The 21,859-nt window shown below is 43.8% G+C and overlaps 1 protein-coding gene across 6 annotated transcripts in view; it reads left to right on the forward strand.

The window, feature by feature from the left end:
• LOC127571910 (coiled-coil domain-containing protein 9-like) overlaps window positions 1–21,859 on the forward strand; it is a 275,215-nt gene that overhangs the window by 75,081 nt on the left and 178,275 nt on the right. For 5 of the 6 annotated variants that reach the window (XR_007956525.1, XM_052018669.1, XM_052018676.1 and 2 more), the window contains one exon: window positions 3,915–4,055. The exons of the other annotated variant lie outside the window; for it this stretch is intronic. Coding sequence is in view for 4 of the 5 variants with exons in the window: in XM_052018669.1 (XP_051874629.1) it covers window positions 3,915–4,055 (141 nt within the window). In the remaining variant the exon portion in view is untranslated. The remainder of the gene's footprint in view (window positions 1–3,914; window positions 4,056–21,859) is intronic. 6 annotated transcript variants of the gene reach the window in all.

Here is a 21,859-nt window from a genome sequence, read left to right on the forward strand (position 1 = left end):
GTGGCATACCATTAACTGTATGCTTGCTCTTTTCATTTGACCTCCCAAAGTGCAACATCTCACACTTTCCTGGATTAAACTCCATCTGCTACTTCTCTGCCCATATCTGTAACTGATCTACAGTATATCCCGCTGTATTCTTTGATTGTCCTTTACACTGTCCACCACTGCTCACGGATCTCCAGCCAGAATAACAGTGTTTCACCCCTACTCTCTGTCTTCTATGGACAAGCCAGTTCTGAATCCAAACTTGCAATTTACCCTAGATCCCGTGCATCTTTATCTTCTGAATCAACCCACCATGAGAGACCTTATCAAAAGCCTTGAAGTCCATGTAGGTAACATCCATTGCCTTACCCACAACAAGCTCCTTTTGTCACCTCCTCAAAAAAAAATCAAGTTTGTAAGGCATGACTTGCCCTGCACAAAACCATGCTGACTGTCCCTAAGCAGGTCATGTCTTTCCAAATGGGCATAAATCCTATCCCTCAGCATCCTCTGTGATAGCTTTCCTACCACTGACATGAGGCTCATGGGCCTATAGTTACCTGGATTATCCCTATTTCCCTCCTTGAACAAAGGCACAACATTTGCTACTCTCCAGTCCTCTGGAACCTTGCCTGTTGCTAGTAAGGACATAAAGATTTTTGTCAAAGCCCCAGCAATCTCCTCACCTACTTCTTTCAGTTCTGGGATATATGCCATTAGGCCCTGGGGACTTATCCACGTTCATGCTTTTCAGAAGACCCAGCACTACCTCCTTAATCTCAAAATGTCCCAGCACGTTAGCATGCACCACTCTGTCTTCACTATACTCCAAATCCTTCTCCTTGGTGAATACTGACACAAAGTACTCATTTAGTACCTCAGTCACTTGCTCTGACTCCAAGCACAAATTCCCTCCTCTATCCTTGAATGGACCTACCCTCTCCTTAGTTATCCTCTTTTTTTTCTTAATATGAGTATAAAATACCTTGAGATTCTCCTGCTCACCAAGGACATTTCGTGGCCCCTTTTGGCCTTTCTAATCACCTGTTTGAGTACTTTCCTGCTGTCTTTATATTCAATGAGGACCCAGTCTGATTTTAGCTTCCTAAACCTTACGTATGCTTCCTTTTTTTCCTTTTTGACTAAATTTAGGACCTCTAAATACATTCTAACATTCCAGGAATCAGTCTGGTCAACCCTTCCTGCAATCCCACTGTAGCAAGAACATCACTCCCTTCAGAAAAGGAGCCCAGAACTGCACTCAAGGAGTGAGTCCCACAAAAGCTCTTTATAATTGGACCAAGATATCTCAGGGTCTTGTGCTCAGATCTTTTTCCTATGAAGGCCAACATACTACTTGCTGCCCTAACCACCTGCTTCACCTGCATGAATACCTTCAGTGACTCATGCACAAGGATACCAATATCACTTGCGCTCAACAACTTCTTCTCTGATTCCACTTACTTTCTCCAGATTAAAATTTGCATGGGCACTAGCTGTCTTTTTTTTTTGGATGTGTGGAATAGTCCTTGTTCCAGGCTTATTTGGGGCCACTCCCCCAACTCCTTTCTCTGGTACACCGAGACATCGTGGCCCAGTTAGTAGAACCATTGCCTTGCAGCACCAGATACCCGTGTTTGATTCTAGCATGGGTGCTGTCTGCATGGAGTTTGCACGTTCTCCCTGTGACCATGTGGGTTTCCTTCGGATACTCCAGTTTCCTCTCACATCCCAAAAATGTGTGATGGTAGGTTAATTGTACACTGTCCTTCGTGTGTGGGTGAGTGGTGGAATCTAGGGGGGTGGGGGTGTGGTTTGATGGGAATGTGGGGGGAATTTAAAAAAATGGGATTAACGTAGGATTAGTGTAAAAGTGTAAATGGGTGATTGATGGTCGGAGTAGACTCGGTGAGCTGAAGGGCCTGTTTCTGTGTTGCATCGCTCTACGATTCTATGATTAATGACTGCATTAGTGCTGCATCCTGCACTCATTCAGAAATCAAAAATGTCATCACTTTTGCTGCCAATTTCAATCCTGCTGTCGTATTTATGTGGTCTATCTGACATTGCCCTTCCTTTCTTGGATCTCTCTGTCTCCATCTCGGGGGATTGACTAGCCATTGACATCTTTTGCAAGAGCACAGGCTCCCGCAGCTACCTTGAGTATAGATCCTTTCACCCTGCCTCCCGTAAGGACCCCATTCCTTTTTTCCAGTTTCTTTGTCCCCATCAAGTTTGTCCCAACAATGAGGCCGCCTGCTCTGGTCCCTCTAAAATGTCGTCCTTATTCCTGAAACCTGGCTATGCCTCCGTCATAGTGGATGGAGCTATCAACCACATTTCCTCTATTCATCTGCTCTCACACCCTCTCCCCCAGAATAGAACAAAGTTAAGAGCTCCCCTGGTACTCTCCTTCCATTCCACAAGCCTTCGCATTCAGCAGATTATCCTTTGCTATTTCTGCCAGCTCCAACATGATCCCACCATCAGTCACATCTTCCTCTCTCCTTCCCTTTCTGCATATTAAAGGGATGGTGCACTTTGTGATTTCCCTGGTCCTCTCTTCCATCCCCACTCACCACTAACAATCTTCTGGCAGCTTCCCATGAAACCAGAGGAAATGCAACACCTGTCTATTTACCTCTTCCCTTCCCACCATCCAGGGGCTCAAACAATCATTTCAGGTGAAGTAGTGCTTCACTTGTACTTCCAATCTTGTTTACTACATTTTGTGTTCACAATGTGGTCTCCTCTACATTGGAGAAACCAACACAGATTGGGTGTTTGCTTTGCAGAGTGCCTGTGCTCATTCTGCAGGGGTGATCCTGAGCTTCCCATTGCATCCTGTTTTAATTCTTGTAAGCCCCAGTTCTGAGAAAGGGCTGTTGACCTGAAATGTCAACTTTGTTTTTCCACAGATGCTACTTGACTGGTTAAGTTCTTTGAGCATTTCTATTTTTGTCTCATTGCACCTGTCCTGTTCCCAATCTATTGCCTCCTTGTTTGTGCCACCAAAGTGGATGATCTCATAGTTACCCAGGTTGTACTGCTGCTCCCATGCTTTTGCCCACTCACATAATCAATCCAAATCATGCTGGAGCTTTCCTGCATCCTCTTCACAGCTCACATTCCCACTCAACTTTGTGTCATTATTATTCTTCCAAATACCTTAACTTACACTTACCTGGAAGAAATTCCATTTGCCTCTTTTTACTGCCCAATTTTCTAGACGATATGCATCTTACTGTAGACTGAAGCTCTCCTCCAGGCTGTCAACCACATGACCAAATTGTTTTTGCATCTCAATAAACTAAGGAGGTTTGCTCATGCCAAAAATTAGCTGAATGAATGTGTGGCTGGTTAAAGAATGCATTTAAGACAATCTGGCAGAGGCGGTGGTGGGATAATGAAGTGGAAGCTGAATTATACCTGGGGGGTAATTAGCAAACATTTGATTTTGCTGTCAAGCTAGAAGCTCAGAACATAATAGTATGGAGGTAAGAAATGAAGCTATTTCCAAAGACGTTTGCCCTAGAATCAAACGGGTATAACGTATCGGAATAGGTTCAAAAGGTGACTTATGGAAAGAAGATAGGAAATTTAAAATCAGAATTTTCATGATACTTAATTAGAAAAACATGCATAAAAGCAATGACTTCAACAATTCAATAATAGTAATAGTCGTACAACAAAGGAACAAGCCCTTTGGCCCACCAAGACCATGCTGACCATCAAGTACCCACTTACACATCCCATTTTTATTATCTAATTTTTCTTGTACTCTCTTTATGTGTGCATATCTTGCTGATGAGTCCATTGGTAGGCTATCCTTGGACTGGATTTAAATGAAAAGTAATGTTCTAACACATCACAGTCTTTTGTTGCAAGATATTATTTGATTTATTTGAACCAATTGGAACTTGCAGGAAAAGAGGGTGGTAAGTGAGAAACGGATGTTTGGAGGAGGAAGCGGCCTTAAAGGTTGTGAAGCAGATGCAGGTCAAAGGTTCTCCATAGGAAGAGGACAAAGGCTTCGCAGATTTGTTGTGGAGGAAAGCAAGGCAAAGGTAGGTTTTCTAAAATTCAACATTTTATTGGCAGGTTCTGCACATTGGAAGTTCTTTGAAAATATTGCTAATTCACAACAGAGTTTGGTGTAGCAAAATATTTAATACATAATAATTTGTAATAGGGTGTAAAGGAAGGCTTGAACCTCCATAGCAGGTTGGGCTCGGAGATGGAATATTAAAAATTACAGATGTGCTAATTGACACTAATCAAAGTTTAAGGGAGGTGTATTTCACAAGATCACACAAGACAAGGGAGCAGAAGCAGGCCATTCGGCCCATCGAGTCTGCTCCAAGGAAAAGGGAAAAAAAGAAATGAGAAATGGGGAATGGGGGGGGTAGAATCCTATTCTAATCCCAATTTCCGGCCTTATCCCCATATCCCTTGATACCCCTACTATTTAGATATCTATCTATCTCTTCCTTGAACGCCCCCACTGATCTGGCCTCCACTGCTGTACGTGGCAAGGAGTTCCACAAATTCACCACCCTCTGGCTAAAGAAATTTCTCCTCATCTCTGTTTTGAAACTGTACCCTCTAATTCTAAGATTGTGCCCTCTGGTCCTGGACTCACCCACCAAGGGAAACAGCCTAGCCACATCTACTCTGTCCTTTCCTATCAACATTTTAAATGTCGCTATGAGGTCCCCTCTCATTCTTCTGTACTCTAGTGAGTACAGTCCAAGAGCCGAGAAACGCTCATCATACGTAAGCCCTTCCATTCCTGGAACCATCCTCGTAAATCTCCTCTGAACCCTCTCCAACATCAGCACATCCTTCCCAAGATGTGGGGCCCAAAACTGCGCTCAGTATTCCAAATGAGGCCTCATTAGTGCCCCGTAGAGCCTCATCAACACTTCCTTACTTTTATACACTATACCTCTTGAAATGAATGCCAACATAGCATTCGCTTTCTTTACCACCAATCCGACCTGGTGGTTAACCTTTAAGGTATCCTGCACGAGTACCCCCAAGTTCCTCTGTACTTCTGTACTTTGAATTTTCTCTCCTTCTAGATAATAATCTGCCCACTTATTTCTGTTTCCAAAGTGTACAACTGCACATTTCTCAACATTGAATCTCATCTGCCATTTCCTTGCCCATTCTCCTAAACTATCTAGGTCTCTCTGCAACCTTCCTATCTCCTCAATACTCCCTACTCCTCCACCTGTCTTGGTGTCATCCGCAAACTTAGCCAGGAAACCATTTATTCCATCATCCAAATCGTTAATGTACAAGGTAAAAAGGAGCGGCCCCAACACCGACCCCTGCGGCACACCACTAGTAACCGGTAGCCAACCAGTACAAGATCCTTTTATTCCCACCCTTTGCTTCCTGCCAACCAGCCAATGCTCCACCCATTCTGTTATCCTACCTGTAATTCCATGACCTGTCATCTTATTAATCAGTCTCTTATGAGGCACCTTATCAAAGCCCTTTTGAAAGTCTAAATACACAACATCTACTGCCTCTCCCTTATCCACCCTACCTGTGATTTCTTCAAAAAACTCCAATAGGTTGGTCAGGCAGGATCTTCCCTTCACAAAACCATGTTGGCTAGGACCTATCTTGCCTTGCACCTCTAGGTATTCCGTAACCCCATCCTTGAGGATAGATTCCAATAACTTTCCCACCACTGACGTCAGACTAATAGGTCTGTAATTTCCTTTATGCTGCCTCCCTCCTTTCTTATACAGCGGAACTACATTTGTGACCCTCCAGTCCTCCGGAACCATGCCGGAATCTATCGATTCCTGGAAAATTATCACCAATGCCTCCGCTATCTCTAAAGCCACCTCCTTCAGAACCCGGGGATGCACCTCATCCGGTCTGGGAGACTTATTAGTCTTTAGCCCATTTAGTTTTCCTAGCACCTTCTCTCCAGTAATCTTAACTGAACTCAGTTCCATTTCGTGAGACTCCTGACTAACCGGCACATTGCTGATGTCCTCCACGGTGAAGACCGATGCAAAATATTCATTCAATTCCTCTGCCATCTCTCTATTGTCCATTATAATATCTCCTGCACCGTTATCAATTGATCCTATATCAACCCGTGTCTCTCTTTTACTCCTTATATATTTAAAAAAACTCTTAGTATCCTTTCGAATGTTATCCGCCAACTTCCTTTCATAATTCATCTTTTCTTTCCTAATGACCTTCTTAGTTTCTCGCTGCAGGTTTTTAAAAGCTTCCCAGTCTTCTGTTTTCCCACTAATTTTTGCTTCTTTGTACGCCGCCCCTTTTACTTTTATTTTAGCCTTCACCTCTCTCGTTATCCACATTTGTGCCTTTTTTCCATTCAAAACCTTTTTTCTTGGAATACATCTATCCTGCATTTTCCTTATTTCCTGTAGAAATTCCTTCCATTTCTCCTCTGCAGTCCCTCCAGCTAGCTTACTCTTCCAACCAATTGGGGCCAACTCTTCTCTCATACCATTGTAATTTCCTTTGTTCCACTGAACTATCAATACACCAGTTATCAGCTTCTCCTTCTCAAATTTGAAACTGAACTCAATCATATTGTGATCACTAGTTCCCAGTGGTTCCTTTACCTTTAGTTCCCTAATCACCTCCGGTTCATTACACAGCACCCAATCCAAAACAGCCGATCCCCTGGTGGGCTCATCAACAAGTTGCTCCAAAAAAACGTCCCGTAGACATTCCACAAACTCACTCTCCTGAGTTCTACCGCCTTGCTGGATTTCCCAGTCCACCTTCATGTTAAAATCCCCCATAATTATCTTCACATTGTCACTCTGGCATGCTTTTTCTGTCTCAAACTACAACTTATCGTCCACTTCCTGACTGCTATTTGGGGGCCTATATATGACTGCTACTATTGTCCTTTTACCCTTGCTATTTCTTAGCTCCACCCATAAGGATTCCACCTCCTCTGACCCAATGTCCTTCCTTTCTATTGATTTTATATCGCTACTAACCATCATGGCCACACCTCCCCCTCTGCCTACCCACCTATCCTTCCTATACACTGTGTACCCCTGGACATTCAGTTCCCAATCACATCCATCATGAAGCCACGACTCAGTGATTGCCACAATGTCGTATTTATTAACCTGTAGTTGTGCCACTAGGTCATCTACTTTATTCCTAATGCTACGTGCATTTAAATATAGTACGTTTAGTCCGGTATCTGCTATTGATTTTGTTGTACTTCTATTGTTCAGCAGATTATCCTGACTTTTCACCTGTCTATCCTTCTTACCATCTTCACTACATACTATCTTAGACATGTTCCTATATACCTCATCCTCTATCCTAACATTCTGTATCCTAACATCCCGATTTGTTGTACTTCTATTATTCAGCAAATTATCCTGACTTCTCACCTGCCTGTCCTTCTTGCCATCCTCATTGGACTTGTTTCTACAAACTTCCTCCCTTACCTTAGCATCTTGTAACCTAACATCCTGGTTTCCATCCCCTTGCCAGATCAGTTTAAACCCTCCCCAACAGCTAAATTAAACACTCCCGCCAGGATATTGGACCCTTTGGAGTTTAGGTGCAACCCATCCTTAGCGAATAGGTCATGCCTCCCCCAAAAAAGGTCCCGATTATCCAAAAATCTGAAGCCCTGCCCCCTGCACCAGTCACTCAGCCACGCATTCATCTGCCAGAGCTTTCTATTCTTTCTATCATTGACACGTGGCACAGGTAGTAATCCTGAGATTACTACCCTTGAGGTCCTACTTCTCAACCTTCTCCCTAACGCCTTGTATTCCTCCTTCAGGACCTCTTCTCTTTTTCTACCTATGTCATTGGTACCTACATGTACCAAGACTTCTGGCTGCTCACCCTCTCCCCTCAGAATATTCTGGACCCGGTCCGTGATATCCCGTACCCTGGCACCAGGGAGGCAACACACCATCCGAGATTCATTGTCGGTATCGCAGAATCTGCTATCCGTACCCCTTACTATAGAATCCCCAATAACCACTGCATTTCGCTTCCTCCGCTGGACCACAGTACCAGGCATGGTGCCAAGGTCCCGGTTGCTGGGAGAACAGATGGGACTGCAGGCCATTTAACTCCTCTATCACATCCCTATTCATATCCTGCATATCTTGCCCATATAGAGTCTCCTTCTCCCCCCCCTTATCCATCTGCATCAGCACATCACATTTCTGTGTTCTCTCCTAGTCAGTCAGAGCCTTGTTTGTTCCCCATGCATGTTACTGTATTCTCTTTTTTCCACCTCTGCATACATGGAATTCTTTTCTCTACCTCATGCACTCTTTCCCTTTGCCCTCTGAGTCTTGGTCCATCTGTCCCTGTTTTTCTATTTATCTTTCATCTTTATCTCCCCACTCCTGGGCTGAGGTCCTGCCTTGCAATTCCTTCATCTCTCTTCTCCTTCAATAGTGTTACACGCCTCCCCACTCTCCAATGGCCTAGCTGTCTCCCCCTCTCAACTTCTTATTTTCAGCTCTCTCTATCTCTGCAACACAGTTGGCGGGCAGCTAGGAAATTGAGTCCAAAGGAATTAAACATTGCATTTGCAGGTTTCCCAGGCATTAGGACTTCTCTCTTCTCGTCTTTCCATAAACTTGAATTTTAACCCGGTGGTGCACTTGGAATTAGGTGTGTCAGGAGTTTTCAGATTATTCAATGTCATTTCCAACCCTCTCATATCGCAACATGGGTCCAGAGTGCTTAATCCTTGTAAGGAAGTTATTTACTCATTTCAAATGACTCTTCGTTTAATGATACACCCATAAGTTTGATGAAGTCAAACGTCAACTGTCCATTTCCCCCCATAGATGCTGCCTGATCTGCTGAGTTCCTCCAGCATTTTGTGGACATCTTCTACAAATCCACTGAGTTACCTCAACTACATCTCTTCCCACCCTGTCACTTGTAAGGATGCTATTCCCCTCTCTCAGTTCCTCTGTCTCTGCTGCATCTGTTGTCATGATGACCTTTCCATTCCAGGACATCCGAGATGTCCACCTTTTTTTCAGAAAATAGGGTTCTCCCCGCCACCCCCACTGCTATCAATGCAGCCCTCACCTTCATCTCTTCTATTTCCCGTATGTCTGCCCTCCCCACATCCCCCCCCCCCCACCAGACATAAGGAGATGGGGTTCCCTTTGTCCTCACCTACCACCCCACGAGCCTCCCCATCCAACATATTCTCCACAACGTCCACCATCTCCATCAGAATCCCAACAACAAGCACATCTTCCCCTCCCCTCCCTCGACTCTGCCTTCCACAGGGATCACTCTCTCCATGACTCCCTTGTCTGCTTGTCCCTCCCCACCGATCCCCCTCCAGGCACTTACCCTTGCAACCATGCTAAATGTTACACCTGCCCCTACACCTCCACCCTCACTACCATTCGGGGCCCTAAACAGTCCTTCCAGGTACATGAATCCATCTGTGTCATTTATTGCATCCTGTGTCATCTGTCTGTGTCATTTATTGCATCCTGTGCGGCCTCCTTTACATCGGTGAGACCCGACACAGATTAGGGGATCGTTTCATCGAGCTCCTTCACTCCATCCACCATAACAGCCAGGATTTGCCGATGGCCAGCCATCTTAATTCCACTTCCCATTCCCACGCTGACATGTCTGTCCATGGCCTCCTCTACTGCCAAGTTGAGGCTAGATGCAGATTAGAGGAACAGCACCTCATATTCTGTATTGGTCCTGATGACATGAACATCGATTTCTCTAACTTCTGGTAACCACTCCCCTCTTTTCCTCCCCCCCCGTTTTCCCTTGTCCCACCAGCCCCATCACCCCTTCTCTTTCATCTTCCCCCACCCTCTTGATCTCCCTAACACCCACACATTCCTCCTTCCAGTTCCCCTCCTCACCTCCATCTCTTTATTCCATGGTCCACTGTCCTCTATCAGATTCCATCTTCTTCAGCCCTTTGTCACTTCAACCTATCAGCTTCTTACATCATCCCCACTCTCCCCCCCTCCCCCATCTTCCTATTGCTCCTCCTCACCTGGATCCACCTATAACCTGCCAGCTCTTCTCCACCTCTTTCCCCCCCCCACCCTTTTATATTCACTTCTCACCTCTTTCTTTCCAATCCTGATGAACGGTCTTGAATCAAAACGTCGACTGTTCATTTCCCTCCGCAGCTGCTGCCTGTCCCACTGAGTTCTTCCAGCATTTTGTGTGTTACACCTATAAGTTTTGCAGGCTCCTTGAAGTTCGCAATTAAGGATGAGGGTGCCAGGCAGAAGTGGGTGGCTAGCAGAGGATGTGCAATTGAGTGACTGTGTGGAGAGATGTGTAGGCTCAAGAGTGGAGGTGGGAAGTAGGGCATTGAGCATGCAGCAGGACAGAATGAATTAATACATTAACTTCGTATCATTGTACTCTACAGCAGCATTTTAGTCTAATTAATTTCTCGTATCATTTGTGATAGAAGCTTCCATTTACTAACCATTGTAGAGAGATTTTTCTTATTTTCTGATTACCTACAATTTATGTCCTGTCAATACTATCTTGCTACCAAAGAGAAATACTTCATCACCTATTTAGTTGATCAGTAATTCTTCAATTTAATATTCCTTATTCTTTATGCTTTAGCGAATGAAGCCAAAATTGTTATCAGTCTTCATCAGTAAACTTGTAATTTATAACGTTGCAGTGAATGGATACTATGTGTGTGGAGTTTGTATGTTATCCCTGTGACCATTTGGGTTTCCTCCCATATCCCAAGGCATGCAGGTTAATTGGCCACTGCAAATTACCACTAGTCTGTAGATGAATGGTAGAATCTGGGGGGAGTTGATGGGAATGTGGGGAGAATAAAAAAAAATTGGATTAATGTAGGATGTGTGAATGAGTGGTTGATGATTGGTGCAGACTTGGTGGGCTGAAGAACCTGTTTCTGTGCTGTATAACTATGACACTATCACTCTGCTTTTTCCATCAATGGGGCAGACAAAACTGCACACAGCTCCAGCTGCTGTCTGACTGAAGTCACTCTCAAGTTTAATATTTCTTCTTTGTATATTTTCTCTTGTTTCTATATTCATATAAAGCAGAATGCCCAAGTTTTGCCTGTGCAATTCTTAGTATGAGCTGCTGAAGGTGAGTGCTCCTGAAGGGATGACCCGCATACTGCATGAGGCTCAAGGAGTGGACCTTTCTTCCATGATCACTTGCAGTTCCCAAGTGTGTTTGTCAGTTGGGGAAAGGATTATGCAGTAGACGTGATGCATGAGTTCTGAGAGAAGAGAATGGAATTAAGAACAGTTTACAAAATAGAAGGAACTGTATGTGCCAATCAAAAAAGTGGTATTCAACCTAGTCCCACGTTTCAGTAATAGTCCTGTAGGTTGCGACTCCTGAAGTACACAGCCAAGTACTTACTAAACATTCATGTAGTAGGTTCCAAATACTCATCATCCTCCTGGGTGAAAGCATTTTTCCTCATCTCCCCTCTAATCCTCCCACCCATTCAAGAAACAGCTGAAAGTACTAGATGGAGTTAAAGGTTATGGGACAGACAACATCCCAGCTAGAGTACTGAAGACTTGTGCTCCAAAAATAGCTGTGCCTCTAGTCAAGCTGCTGTCCTGTTCACAAAAAGCAGGACAAATCCAATCCAGCTAATTACCATTCTATCAATCTGTTGTCAGTCATTAACATGAACAGTGCTATCAAGTGGCACTTACCCACCAATAACATGCTCACTGACACCCAGTTTGGGTTTTACCAGAACCACTCGAGCTTCATATTTCATCACAGGCTTAGTCCAAACATGGACATAAGAGCTGAATTGCAAAGAGTAAGTAAGAGTGACGGCCCTTGACATCAAGGAAGTATTTCACTATATGTGGCATCAAGGCACTCTGGTGAAACTGAGGTTAATGTGCTTCAAAAGGAAAACACTCCAATGGCCGGAGTTGTACCTAGACAAAGGAATATGGTTGTGGGAAATCAGTCGTCACAGCTATAGGACATCACTGCAAGAGTTCTCCAGTGCACTGCCCTAAGCTCTGCCATCTTCATTTGCTTCATTAATCATAAGATCAAAACTGGGGCTGTTCATGCTGATGAATGTGTAATGTTCAATTCCATTCACTACTCCTCGGCTAGTGAAGTAGTCCATGCCTGCATGCAGTCAGACCTGGACAACATGGGCTGATAAGTAGCAAATAACATTGACACAACAGAAATGAGGAGCAGTGATTATCTCCAAGAAGAGCAAATCAACCATCTACCCTTGATATTATCGATAGCATTACGATTGCTGAACTCCCCCACCATCAATATCCAGAGGGTCACCACTGACCAGAAACTCAGTTGGAGTGGCCATATAAATATGGTGGAAACAAAAGCAGGTCTGAAGTGGGATATCCTGTTGTGAATGACTCCTGACACGCCAAGGTCTTTCCATCATCTACAAGGCATAGGTCAGGAGCGTGACTCTCCACTTACCTGGATGAGTGCCGCTTACTAGCAGGACAAAGCAATTCGCCACCCTAAATATTCATTCCTTCCACCACCGGCACACAGTGGCTGCAGTGTGTACAATCTACAAAACATAATTCAATTACTCACCCAGGCTACTCTGACAACACCTCCCAAATCAGGATGTGACGCAAGAGACTGCAGATGCTGGAATCTGGACCAACACACAATCTGCTGGACAAACACAGCTAGTCAAGCAGCATCTGTGGGAGGAAAGGAATTGTTAATGTTTCAGGTTGAAACCCTGCATCAGAACTGTCTCGATGCCAAGGGCAGTCACTCTTACCTAACCTCTGGACTCAGGTTCTCCTCTAAGTTGCACACCTCGACAATCGCCAGTCCTTCCTCATCATAGGGTCTATTCAGCAGCACTGCGAGAATATCTTTACCAAAAGATCCAGAAAGAGATGCATGGGATCCACGGTGACTTGGTAGTTTGGATTCAGAATTGGCTCGCCCATAGAAGACGGAGGGTAGTGGTGGAAGGGTGTTATTCTGGCTGACGGTTTGTGACCAGTGGTGTTCTGCAGGGATCTGCTGGGGCCTCTATTGTTTGGGTGAAAATGTAGATGGGTGGGTTATCAGGTTTGCAGATGACACAAAGATTGGAGTTGTGGGCAGTGTAGAGGGCTGTCAGAGGGGACAGCAGAATATAGATCAGCTACAGATATGGATGGAGAAATGACAGAGTTTAATCTAAGCAAGTGCGAGGTGTTGCACTTTGGGAGGTCAAATGTAAAGGAAAAGTATACAGTTAATGGCAGGACCCTTAACAGCATAGCTATACAGAGAGATCTTGGGGTTCAAATCCATAGCTCCCTAAAAGTGGCCACGCAAGCAGATGGGGGGTAAAGAATACGTATGGCTTACTTGCCTTCATTGGTCGGGGCATTGAGTATGAGAGAAAGGAGGTCATGTTGCAGCTGTATAAAACTTTGGTTAGTCCACACTTGGAGTATTGTGTGCAATTCTGGTCGCCTCATTACAGGAAGGATGTGGAGGTTTTAGAGAGGGTGCACAAGCAGTTTTCCAGGTTGTTGCCTGGATTAGAAAGTATTAGCTATAAGCAGAGGTTGGACAAACTTGGGTTCTTTTCTCTGGAGTGTCAGAGGCTGAGGGACGACTTGATAAAAGTTTATAAAATTATGAGAGGCAAAGATAGAATCTTTGACAGTGAGAATCTTTTTCTCAGGGTAGAAATGTCAAATACAAAGGATGTGCATTTAAAGTGAGAGGGGGAAAGTTTAAAGGAAATATGCAGGGCAATGCTGCTTGGGGGAGCGGTGGAAGTAGATATAGTGGTGTTTAAGAGGTTGTCAGATAGACATGTATGTGCAGGGAATGGAGTGATATGGATCATATCTGGGCAGAAGGGATTTAGTTTAATTTGGCATTATGTTTGGCACAGATGTCATGGGCTGAACGGTCTGTTTTGTACTGTACTGTTCTATGTTCTAATAGAATTGTAGTGATTCAGAAAAGTGGCTCACCATCTTCTCAATGGCAATTAGGGATGGGCAATAAATGCTGATCTTGCCAGTGACACCCAGGTCCTGAAAATGAATAACAAAAAAATACTTTATCTTCTCCCAGTTTCTGACACTCTTCTAATGGAAATAGGTCCTCCCTATTTACTCTAACTGGGCCCCTCAGTTAATTCTCCCTTTGGCCTCCAGTATTCCAAAGTAATCTTTCCTCCTAGCTAGTTTTCCAGTTCCAACAACATCCTCTGGTCTCCATACCCTCTACAGTGCAATCGTACTGTAGTATTGTGACTGGAATTGTATGCAGTACTCAAGTTAATTGGTGATGTTCACAGTTTGGCATAAACACAAGAAAATGGGAGCAGGAGTTGGTCACCAGACTTCTCAAATCTGCCCCAGCGTTCAATATGGTCATGGTTGATCTGTGCTCCTCTTCTGTCTCAGTTCTATATAGCCTTCAATTCCCCAGTCTTTCAAATATTTATTTCTACCTGAAATACATCTAATGATCTGGCCTTCAGCACCCCCAGACGCAAAGAATTCCAGCGATTCACTACCCTCTGAGAGAAGAAATTCGATGTACCTCATTTTTAAATGACCGGCCACTTATTTTGTAACTATGTTCAAGACTCTTCCACTCAGGAAAACATCTCAACATTTACCCTGTCAAGCCCCATTGGGATCTTGTATGCTTGAATAAGGTCACCCCTCATTCTTCTAAACTCCAAGGAATACAGATGCAAACTGTCCAGCTTCTCTTGCTAGGACAACACTCTCATCCCAGGAGTTAGCCTGGTGAATCTCCTCTTGTCTGCCTCGAATACTACGATATTATTTATTTTTAAGGGGACCAAAACTGTGCACACTCTTCCAAGATGTGGCTTTGCCTACACAACTATAACAAAACTTCCTTATTTTTAAAGTCCAACACCTTCGTAAAAAAAAAGGCCAAAGTGCCGTTTGTCTTGTTGTACCTGCCTGCTAACTTTTTGTGATTCATGCACTGGAACACCTAAGTTCCTTTGTACTTTACACATTTGCAGCCTTTCTCTGTGCAGATGATAATCTGCCTTTTGATCCCCCTTACTTTTCCATATTAAACTCTTATTTGCCAGTTTTTCACCCAGTCACTCTATCTATATTCTGTTGCAGAATCACAACATCCTCAGCACAACATGCCTTTTTTGCTATTTTTGCACACCTATAACCTACCCTCTCCACCCAGACTGAACCAAAATCTGAGGTGTGCTGTATACCAGTGGTTTTCAACCTTTTTCATGCTGCGGCCCCCCAGAACATGTCCTTGTTAGATGGCGGACCCCCAAAGCACACAAAATCAAACAATTGATAATTCATGCATACAACACTTAAATTACTGCACATAGGCTCTATTGAAATAGTGACTATTTTAATCACCAATAATTACCAGCAGTGTCTTTCAGTGTGCAGTTCAATGTGAAGGTTGTGCCTGTTTTGCACTGCAGAGTTTGTCCAAACGTGGTGGTATGTGCGACAAACATACGCATATGTCATCCTCAATATTCAGTCTTGATCTGTATTTGGTTTTCATGGCAGTGACTGCAGAAAATGCTATTTCGCACAAGTAAGTGGTTGCAAATGGTAACAGAACATTGACGGCTTTGCCGGACAGCAGTGGATACTCCTGGGAACATGCTATCCAGAGCGACGACAGTGACATTTGGTTGAACTGCAAACGCAAAGTCCTGTCAGGTGACAGTTCAGCCAATTCTTCTTGTTCACATCCAGTTAAATCAGTAAGCATGCATTCAAACAGATTTCGAATCCAATCAAACATGCTCGTGTCATCGTTGCCAAAATACTCATGGAAATAATGTGACAGCTGTTGAATATGGTTCAAAACGGTGCTCGCAATGGCCTCTGTCTTAGTCTTGTTCGCTGTCAGAAAGTCAGCCAGCAACGGAAATGTATCATAGAAGCCTTGCTCGCATCTTCCCTTCCAGATACGGAGTTTTTTCTGGAAGGCATTGATTTTGTCATGCGTTTTCAGAACATTTGAGCCAGGTCCTTGCAATGATAGATTTAAGCTGTTCAAAATGTTGAAAGTATCTGCAAGATAGGCTAACCTGGCAACCCACATCTCATCTGTCAAGAAGTGTGCCAATGATCCATTATGCTCATTTAGAAAAATGAGCAATTCATCTCGCAATTCATATACACGCTGCACAATGCAGCCTCGTGACAGCCATCTGACTTCTGTATGTAGCAACAAATGCTTATGCTCGGCTTCCATTTCACGGCATATATTTTCAAACAAACGATGATTGAGCGGCCTGGCTTTGATAAAGTTAACTATTTTAATGCACGTGGAAAACACATCTGCAAGATTTTCATCCATATCCTTTGCAGCCAAAGCCTCACGGTGAATCATGCAGTGGGTTGCTGCTACATGTGGAGCTACTTCTTTCACTCATGCGACTAGACCTGACTTCCGTCCCGTCATTGCAGCAGCACCATCCGTGCATACTCCAATACACTGTCTCCACGCCAATGCCGATCGTACAAAAAAAAAGTGTCAAGCACACGGAAAAGCTCTTCACCAGTTGTACGCCCTGGGAGCACCTTGCAAAACAAAAAGTCTTCCAAAGCTTTCCTTCCCAGCAATATTGAACATAAACCAATAACTGCGCAGCACTGGCAACATCAGTACTTACATCGAGCTGAATCGCAAATCTGACTTGCTGAAGACGTGCTATCAGTTGGCTCTGTATATCTTCCGCCATATCGCCAATTCTTCTGCTTACTGTGTTATCAGACAGTGGAATGGCTTTCAGTTTTTGACTGGATTCTTTTCCCAGTACAACTTCGCACATATGTGGCGGCACGGTAGCATATCGGTTAGCGCGACGCTATTACAGCATCAGCGATCGGGGTTTGATTCCCGTCGCTGTCTGTAAGGAGTTTGTACGTTCTCCCGTGTCTGCATGGGTTTCCGCTGGGTGCTCCGGTTTCCTCCCACATTCCAAAGACGTACGGGTAGGTTAATTTGGGGTTTAAAATGGGCGGCGTGGACTCGTTGGGACGGAAGGACCTGTGACCACGCTGTAAATAAAAAAAATATCTACTGCTCCAGGCAGTATAAGCTCTTCTCCAATTGTGTGAGGCTTTCTGGAACGTGCTATTCATAATGCTACCAAATATGATGCGCTAAGAGCCTTCTCACTTACAGTGGCGCAGGCTGTCATTCTGCCTTTCTGCTTGAGTTACAGCTCCTTTTGCCACTCAAAATATTCCTTCAGCTTACTGGCAATATCTGGATGCACTGTTGTTAAATGGCGCTTCAATTTCGCTGGTTTCATTGCATCGTTGGACAGCGTTTGCAAACATACAACACAGAGGTTGGTCCGCATTTGTCCCCACTGCGATGAAGCCATGTGAAATGTATTCTGGATCGTTTTTGCGTTGTTTTCTCTTTCGGTCACCCTTATCCCCTTCTTCATCAGAATCTTCCGGTTTCTGGTCAGCTTTTCTCTTCAGAAATTTCTCCATACTCAGCAATACACGCTGGACAGTTTAATTACTATTACTGATAAACAAAATTATCAAAACTAATCTAAAATTTACACGCTTGCGCATTTTTTGTTTAACAGTGATGTCACTGTGGCGTAAATGCACGGTAGGTAAGCAATATTATTAAGACACACCAACAACGTCACTCAGCCTCTCTAACACTACAGTGCACAACAGAATAGTAGTGAGTAGTGAACACTACTGACTACTCTGACTACACAAATCGAATATTAAGTGGCAGCTTACCAGAAGGGAACACCATCTAAGTCTCTAAGATTGTCGCCTATAACAGATAGAATAGATATGGCCGATTTTCTGAATAGTGGAAAACTGGAGCAAGCAAGTAAGCTACCTCTTTGTAACAGGTCGCTTTTCCATTTTTTTTCTTGGCTTGCTTGTGGACCCCCTGGCAACTCGCCCACGGACCACAGGTTGAAAACCTCTGCTGTATACAATGTGATATTTCTCCAGTGTTCCTTATGCCTGCTTGGGGGTGATTGGAGTACTGATTTCTCTACAGAGGCTGCAGTGATAAAGAGATGAGACAACAGCGTTATATTATGCATGTGCAGAAATAGGTCCTTCTGTCCACCATGTCCATGCTGACCATCAAGTACCCATCTATACTAATCCCATTTACCAACATTTGATTTGTACCTTCTATGCCTTGGCAAATCAAAAGCCCATTTAGATTCTACCTAAATGCTGTGAGAGTCTCTGCCTCCACCACCCCCTCTGGCAATGCAATTTAGAGCCCAGTTCTTAGTAGAAAAAATTCTTCCTCCAATTCCCTCTAAACCCCTTGCCTCTTTACAGAAAACCTGAGCTGTGTAATTTTAGGCACCTCTGCTTTAGCGAAGCATTTCCTACTATCTATGCCCCTCAATTTTTATATCTCTATCAGGTCCCTCCCCTCTTAGACTTCTCCACTCCAAGGAAAACAAACTCAACCTATCCAGTCTCTTTTCATAATTAAACCACTCCATCCTGAGCAACACCCTGGTGAATCTCCTCTGCACGCTCTTGAATGCAATCATTTTCTTCCTTTTGTGTGGTGACCAGAACTACACATTGTACTCCAATTGTAGCCTAACTAATGTTTTATAAGGTTGTACGATAACCTCTGTTTAGCTAATGAAGGCAAGTATCCTGTACACCTTCTTCGCCTCCTCACCCCCCCCCCCCACAATGATTTCCCCTTATCTCACTCTACTGACACCTTCAGGGATCTTTCGATTTGCACAAGGTCCCTCTGTTCCTCAATATGCCTTAGGCCCTACCATTCATGTGTATATCTTGCTCTTATTTGTCCTGCCAAAGTGCATCACCTTGCACTGCTCCAGATTAAATTTCATCTGTCATTGTTCTACTCAACTTTCCAATTAATTAATATCATTCTGTATCCCAAGACTATCCTTGTGGTCAGTAACACCATCAATTTTCATGTCATCTGCGAGTTTACTAACCGTGCTTCCTACATTTATATCCAAATTGTTACTTTTATATAACAAACTGTATCACTGGTCACAGATTTATGACCGCATAAACAACCCTCCACCATCACCCTCTGCCTCCTATTACCAAGCCAATTTTAGATCCACTTTTGGATCCACTTTGTCATCTTGGCCTGGATTCCAAGAGGTCTAACCTTTTGGACCAGTTTCCCATGTGGCACCTTGTCAAAGGCCTTACTGAAGTCCATGCTGATCACACTGGCCTCAAGAATGCATTTTGTTGTCTCTGGAAAAACTCATTCAAATTGGTCACACTCCTAACGAAGCCATGCTGACAGTCTTTGATTAATCCCTGGCTTTCCAAATGGAGAGATGCATGTGAAAGACCAAAAAATACTTGCAATGAGATAGAGGGCTGTCTCTATGGTAACAGAAACATATGTCTGGGTTTGATCCACTGTCTATCAGTGGACGATCCTCTTCTTGTTGTTCTTGAATGCAGAAACCTTCCAGTCCTGTCTGATGAGCCAGAAGTGGTATTGGTATTGGTTTATTATTGTCACTTGTACCGAGGTACAGTGAAAAGCTTGTCTTACAAACCGATCGTACAGGTCAATTCATTACACAGTGCAGTTACGTTGAGTTAGTACAGAGTGCATTGATGTAGTACAGGTAAAAACAATAACAGTGCAGAGTAAAGTGTCACAGCTATAGAGAAAGTGCAGTGCAATAAGGTGCAAAGTCGCAACAAGGTAGATCGTGAGGTCATAGTCCATCTCATTGTATAAGGGAACTGTTCAATAGTCTTATCACAGTGGGGTCGAAGCTGTTCTTAAGTCTGGTGGTATGTGCCCTCAGGCTCCTGTATCTTCTACCCCCTGGAAGAGGGGAGAAACAAAAAGTGGAACAAATATCTATTCCTTGCAAATTCCTTCCTTGCCAACAAGGCAGACAGCAATTATTTCCAAGTGACTGGATTCCATAATTCCTTGTATATTCCTTAATAGGCTAAGACATAGAACATAAGAGCTGGGAGATGATACTTGAACTCTAAACTATACTTGTTATTGCAGTGAATGTCAGCCTTAATTTTGTGTCTGCCTGACCCAGTTTGTTTGTTGTTGTATGAAGGGCTAAGTATTGCAGCTGAAGGCAGTACATCTGAGGTGCGATTTCAAGTGTTAGGGCTCTCACCTTGGTAGCGGTGTTTCTTCCAGCAATGCGCTATAGTGTACCTCAAGTCACTGTAAGATACACGAGTCTTGCAGCTGTGCTTAATGGGGAGTGCCTTTTAAGGCTGGAGCTCTGAAGTGATTTTGCGTTGCAACATGCTGTCAGCTGTGGTAAGTTCTTTGCTTAATTCTCTTGATCTGTTCTGCCGACTTATGGGAGAACCAGCCAGTGAGAGCACACTTGTTCTTGCACAAGGAACATAATCTAAACCTCACCCCTGTACCAGCAGCATGACTCAGCATGGGTGAACCATGCAGCACTGGATTAGCACTCCATCCTGGGAGTGAAATAATTTCTCCGCAATTGTACTTTTTATCCTGTGGGAATGTTCTCTTTTACACACTTAAAAGCTGGGACAAGGCAATTCTGGATTTGGCGTTGTGTAATAAGTTAGACTTGATCAAGGAGCTTAAGGTGAAGGAACCCTTAGGAGGCAGTGACCATAATATAATAGAATTCACCCTGCAGTTTGAGAGAGAGAAGTTGAAATCTGATGTAATAGTATTACAGTTGAGTAAAGGTAACTACGGAGGCATGAGGGAGGAGCTGGCCAGGGTTTATTGCAAGGGGACCCTAGGAGGGAAGATGATGGAGCAGTAGTGGCAGGGGTTTCTGGGAGTAATTTGGGAGACATAGCGGAATTTCATCCCAAGGAAGAAGCACGTTAAGTGGAGGACGAGGCAACCATGGCTGATAAGAGAAGTCAGGGACAGCATAAAAGTAAAAGAGAAGGCATGCAATATGGCAAAGATTAGTGGGAAGCCAGAGGATTGGGAAGCTGTTAAAAGCCAACAAAGGACAACTAAAAAAGCTGTAAGAGAGGAAAAGATGAAATACAAGGGTAAACTAGCCAAAAATATTAAAGAAGATTCCAAAAGTATTTTTTAGATACATGAAGGGTAAAAGAGAGGCAAGAGTGGACATTGGACTGCTTGAAAGTGATGCTGGAGAAGTAATAATGGAGAATAGGGGAATGGCGGAGGAGCTAAATAAGTACTTTGCATCTGTCTTCACAGTGGAAGATGCCAGTAACATGCCAGAAATTCAAGAGGGTCAGTGGGCCGAAGTCAGTGTAGTGGCCATTACTAAGGAGAAGGTGCTGGGGAAGCTGAAAGGCGTGAAGGTGGATAAGTCATCTGGACCAGATGGACTACACCTCAGGGTTCTGAAGGAGGTAGCTGAAAAGATTATGGAGGCATTAGTAGCGATCTTTCAAAAATCACTGGAGTCAGGGAGGGTCCTAGAGGACCAGAAATCACAAATGTGACACTGCTGTTTAAGAAGGGAGGGAGGCAAAAGACAGAAAATTATAGGCTAGTTAGCCTGACCTCAGTGGTTGGTAAGATTTTAGAGTCCATTATTAAGGATGATATTTGGGAATACTTGGAAGTATATGATAAAATAGGATGAAATCAGCACGTTTTCGTTAAGGGGTGATCTTGCTTGACAAATCTGTTAATTCTTTGAGGAGGTAACAAGCAGGTTAGACAAAGGAGAGTCAGATCCAGTTACTTGGATTTTCAGAAGGCCTTTGACAAGGTGCCGCACATGAGGCTGCTAAACAAGATAAGAGTCTATGGTGTTAACGGCAAGGTACTAGCATGGATTGGCTGATTG

Source organism: Pristis pectinata, chromosome 1 (genome assembly GCF_009764475.1).
Source record: "Pristis pectinata isolate sPriPec2 chromosome 1, sPriPec2.1.pri, whole genome shotgun sequence".
Lineage (NCBI taxonomy): Eukaryota > Metazoa > Chordata > Chondrichthyes > Rhinopristiformes > Pristidae > Pristis > Pristis pectinata.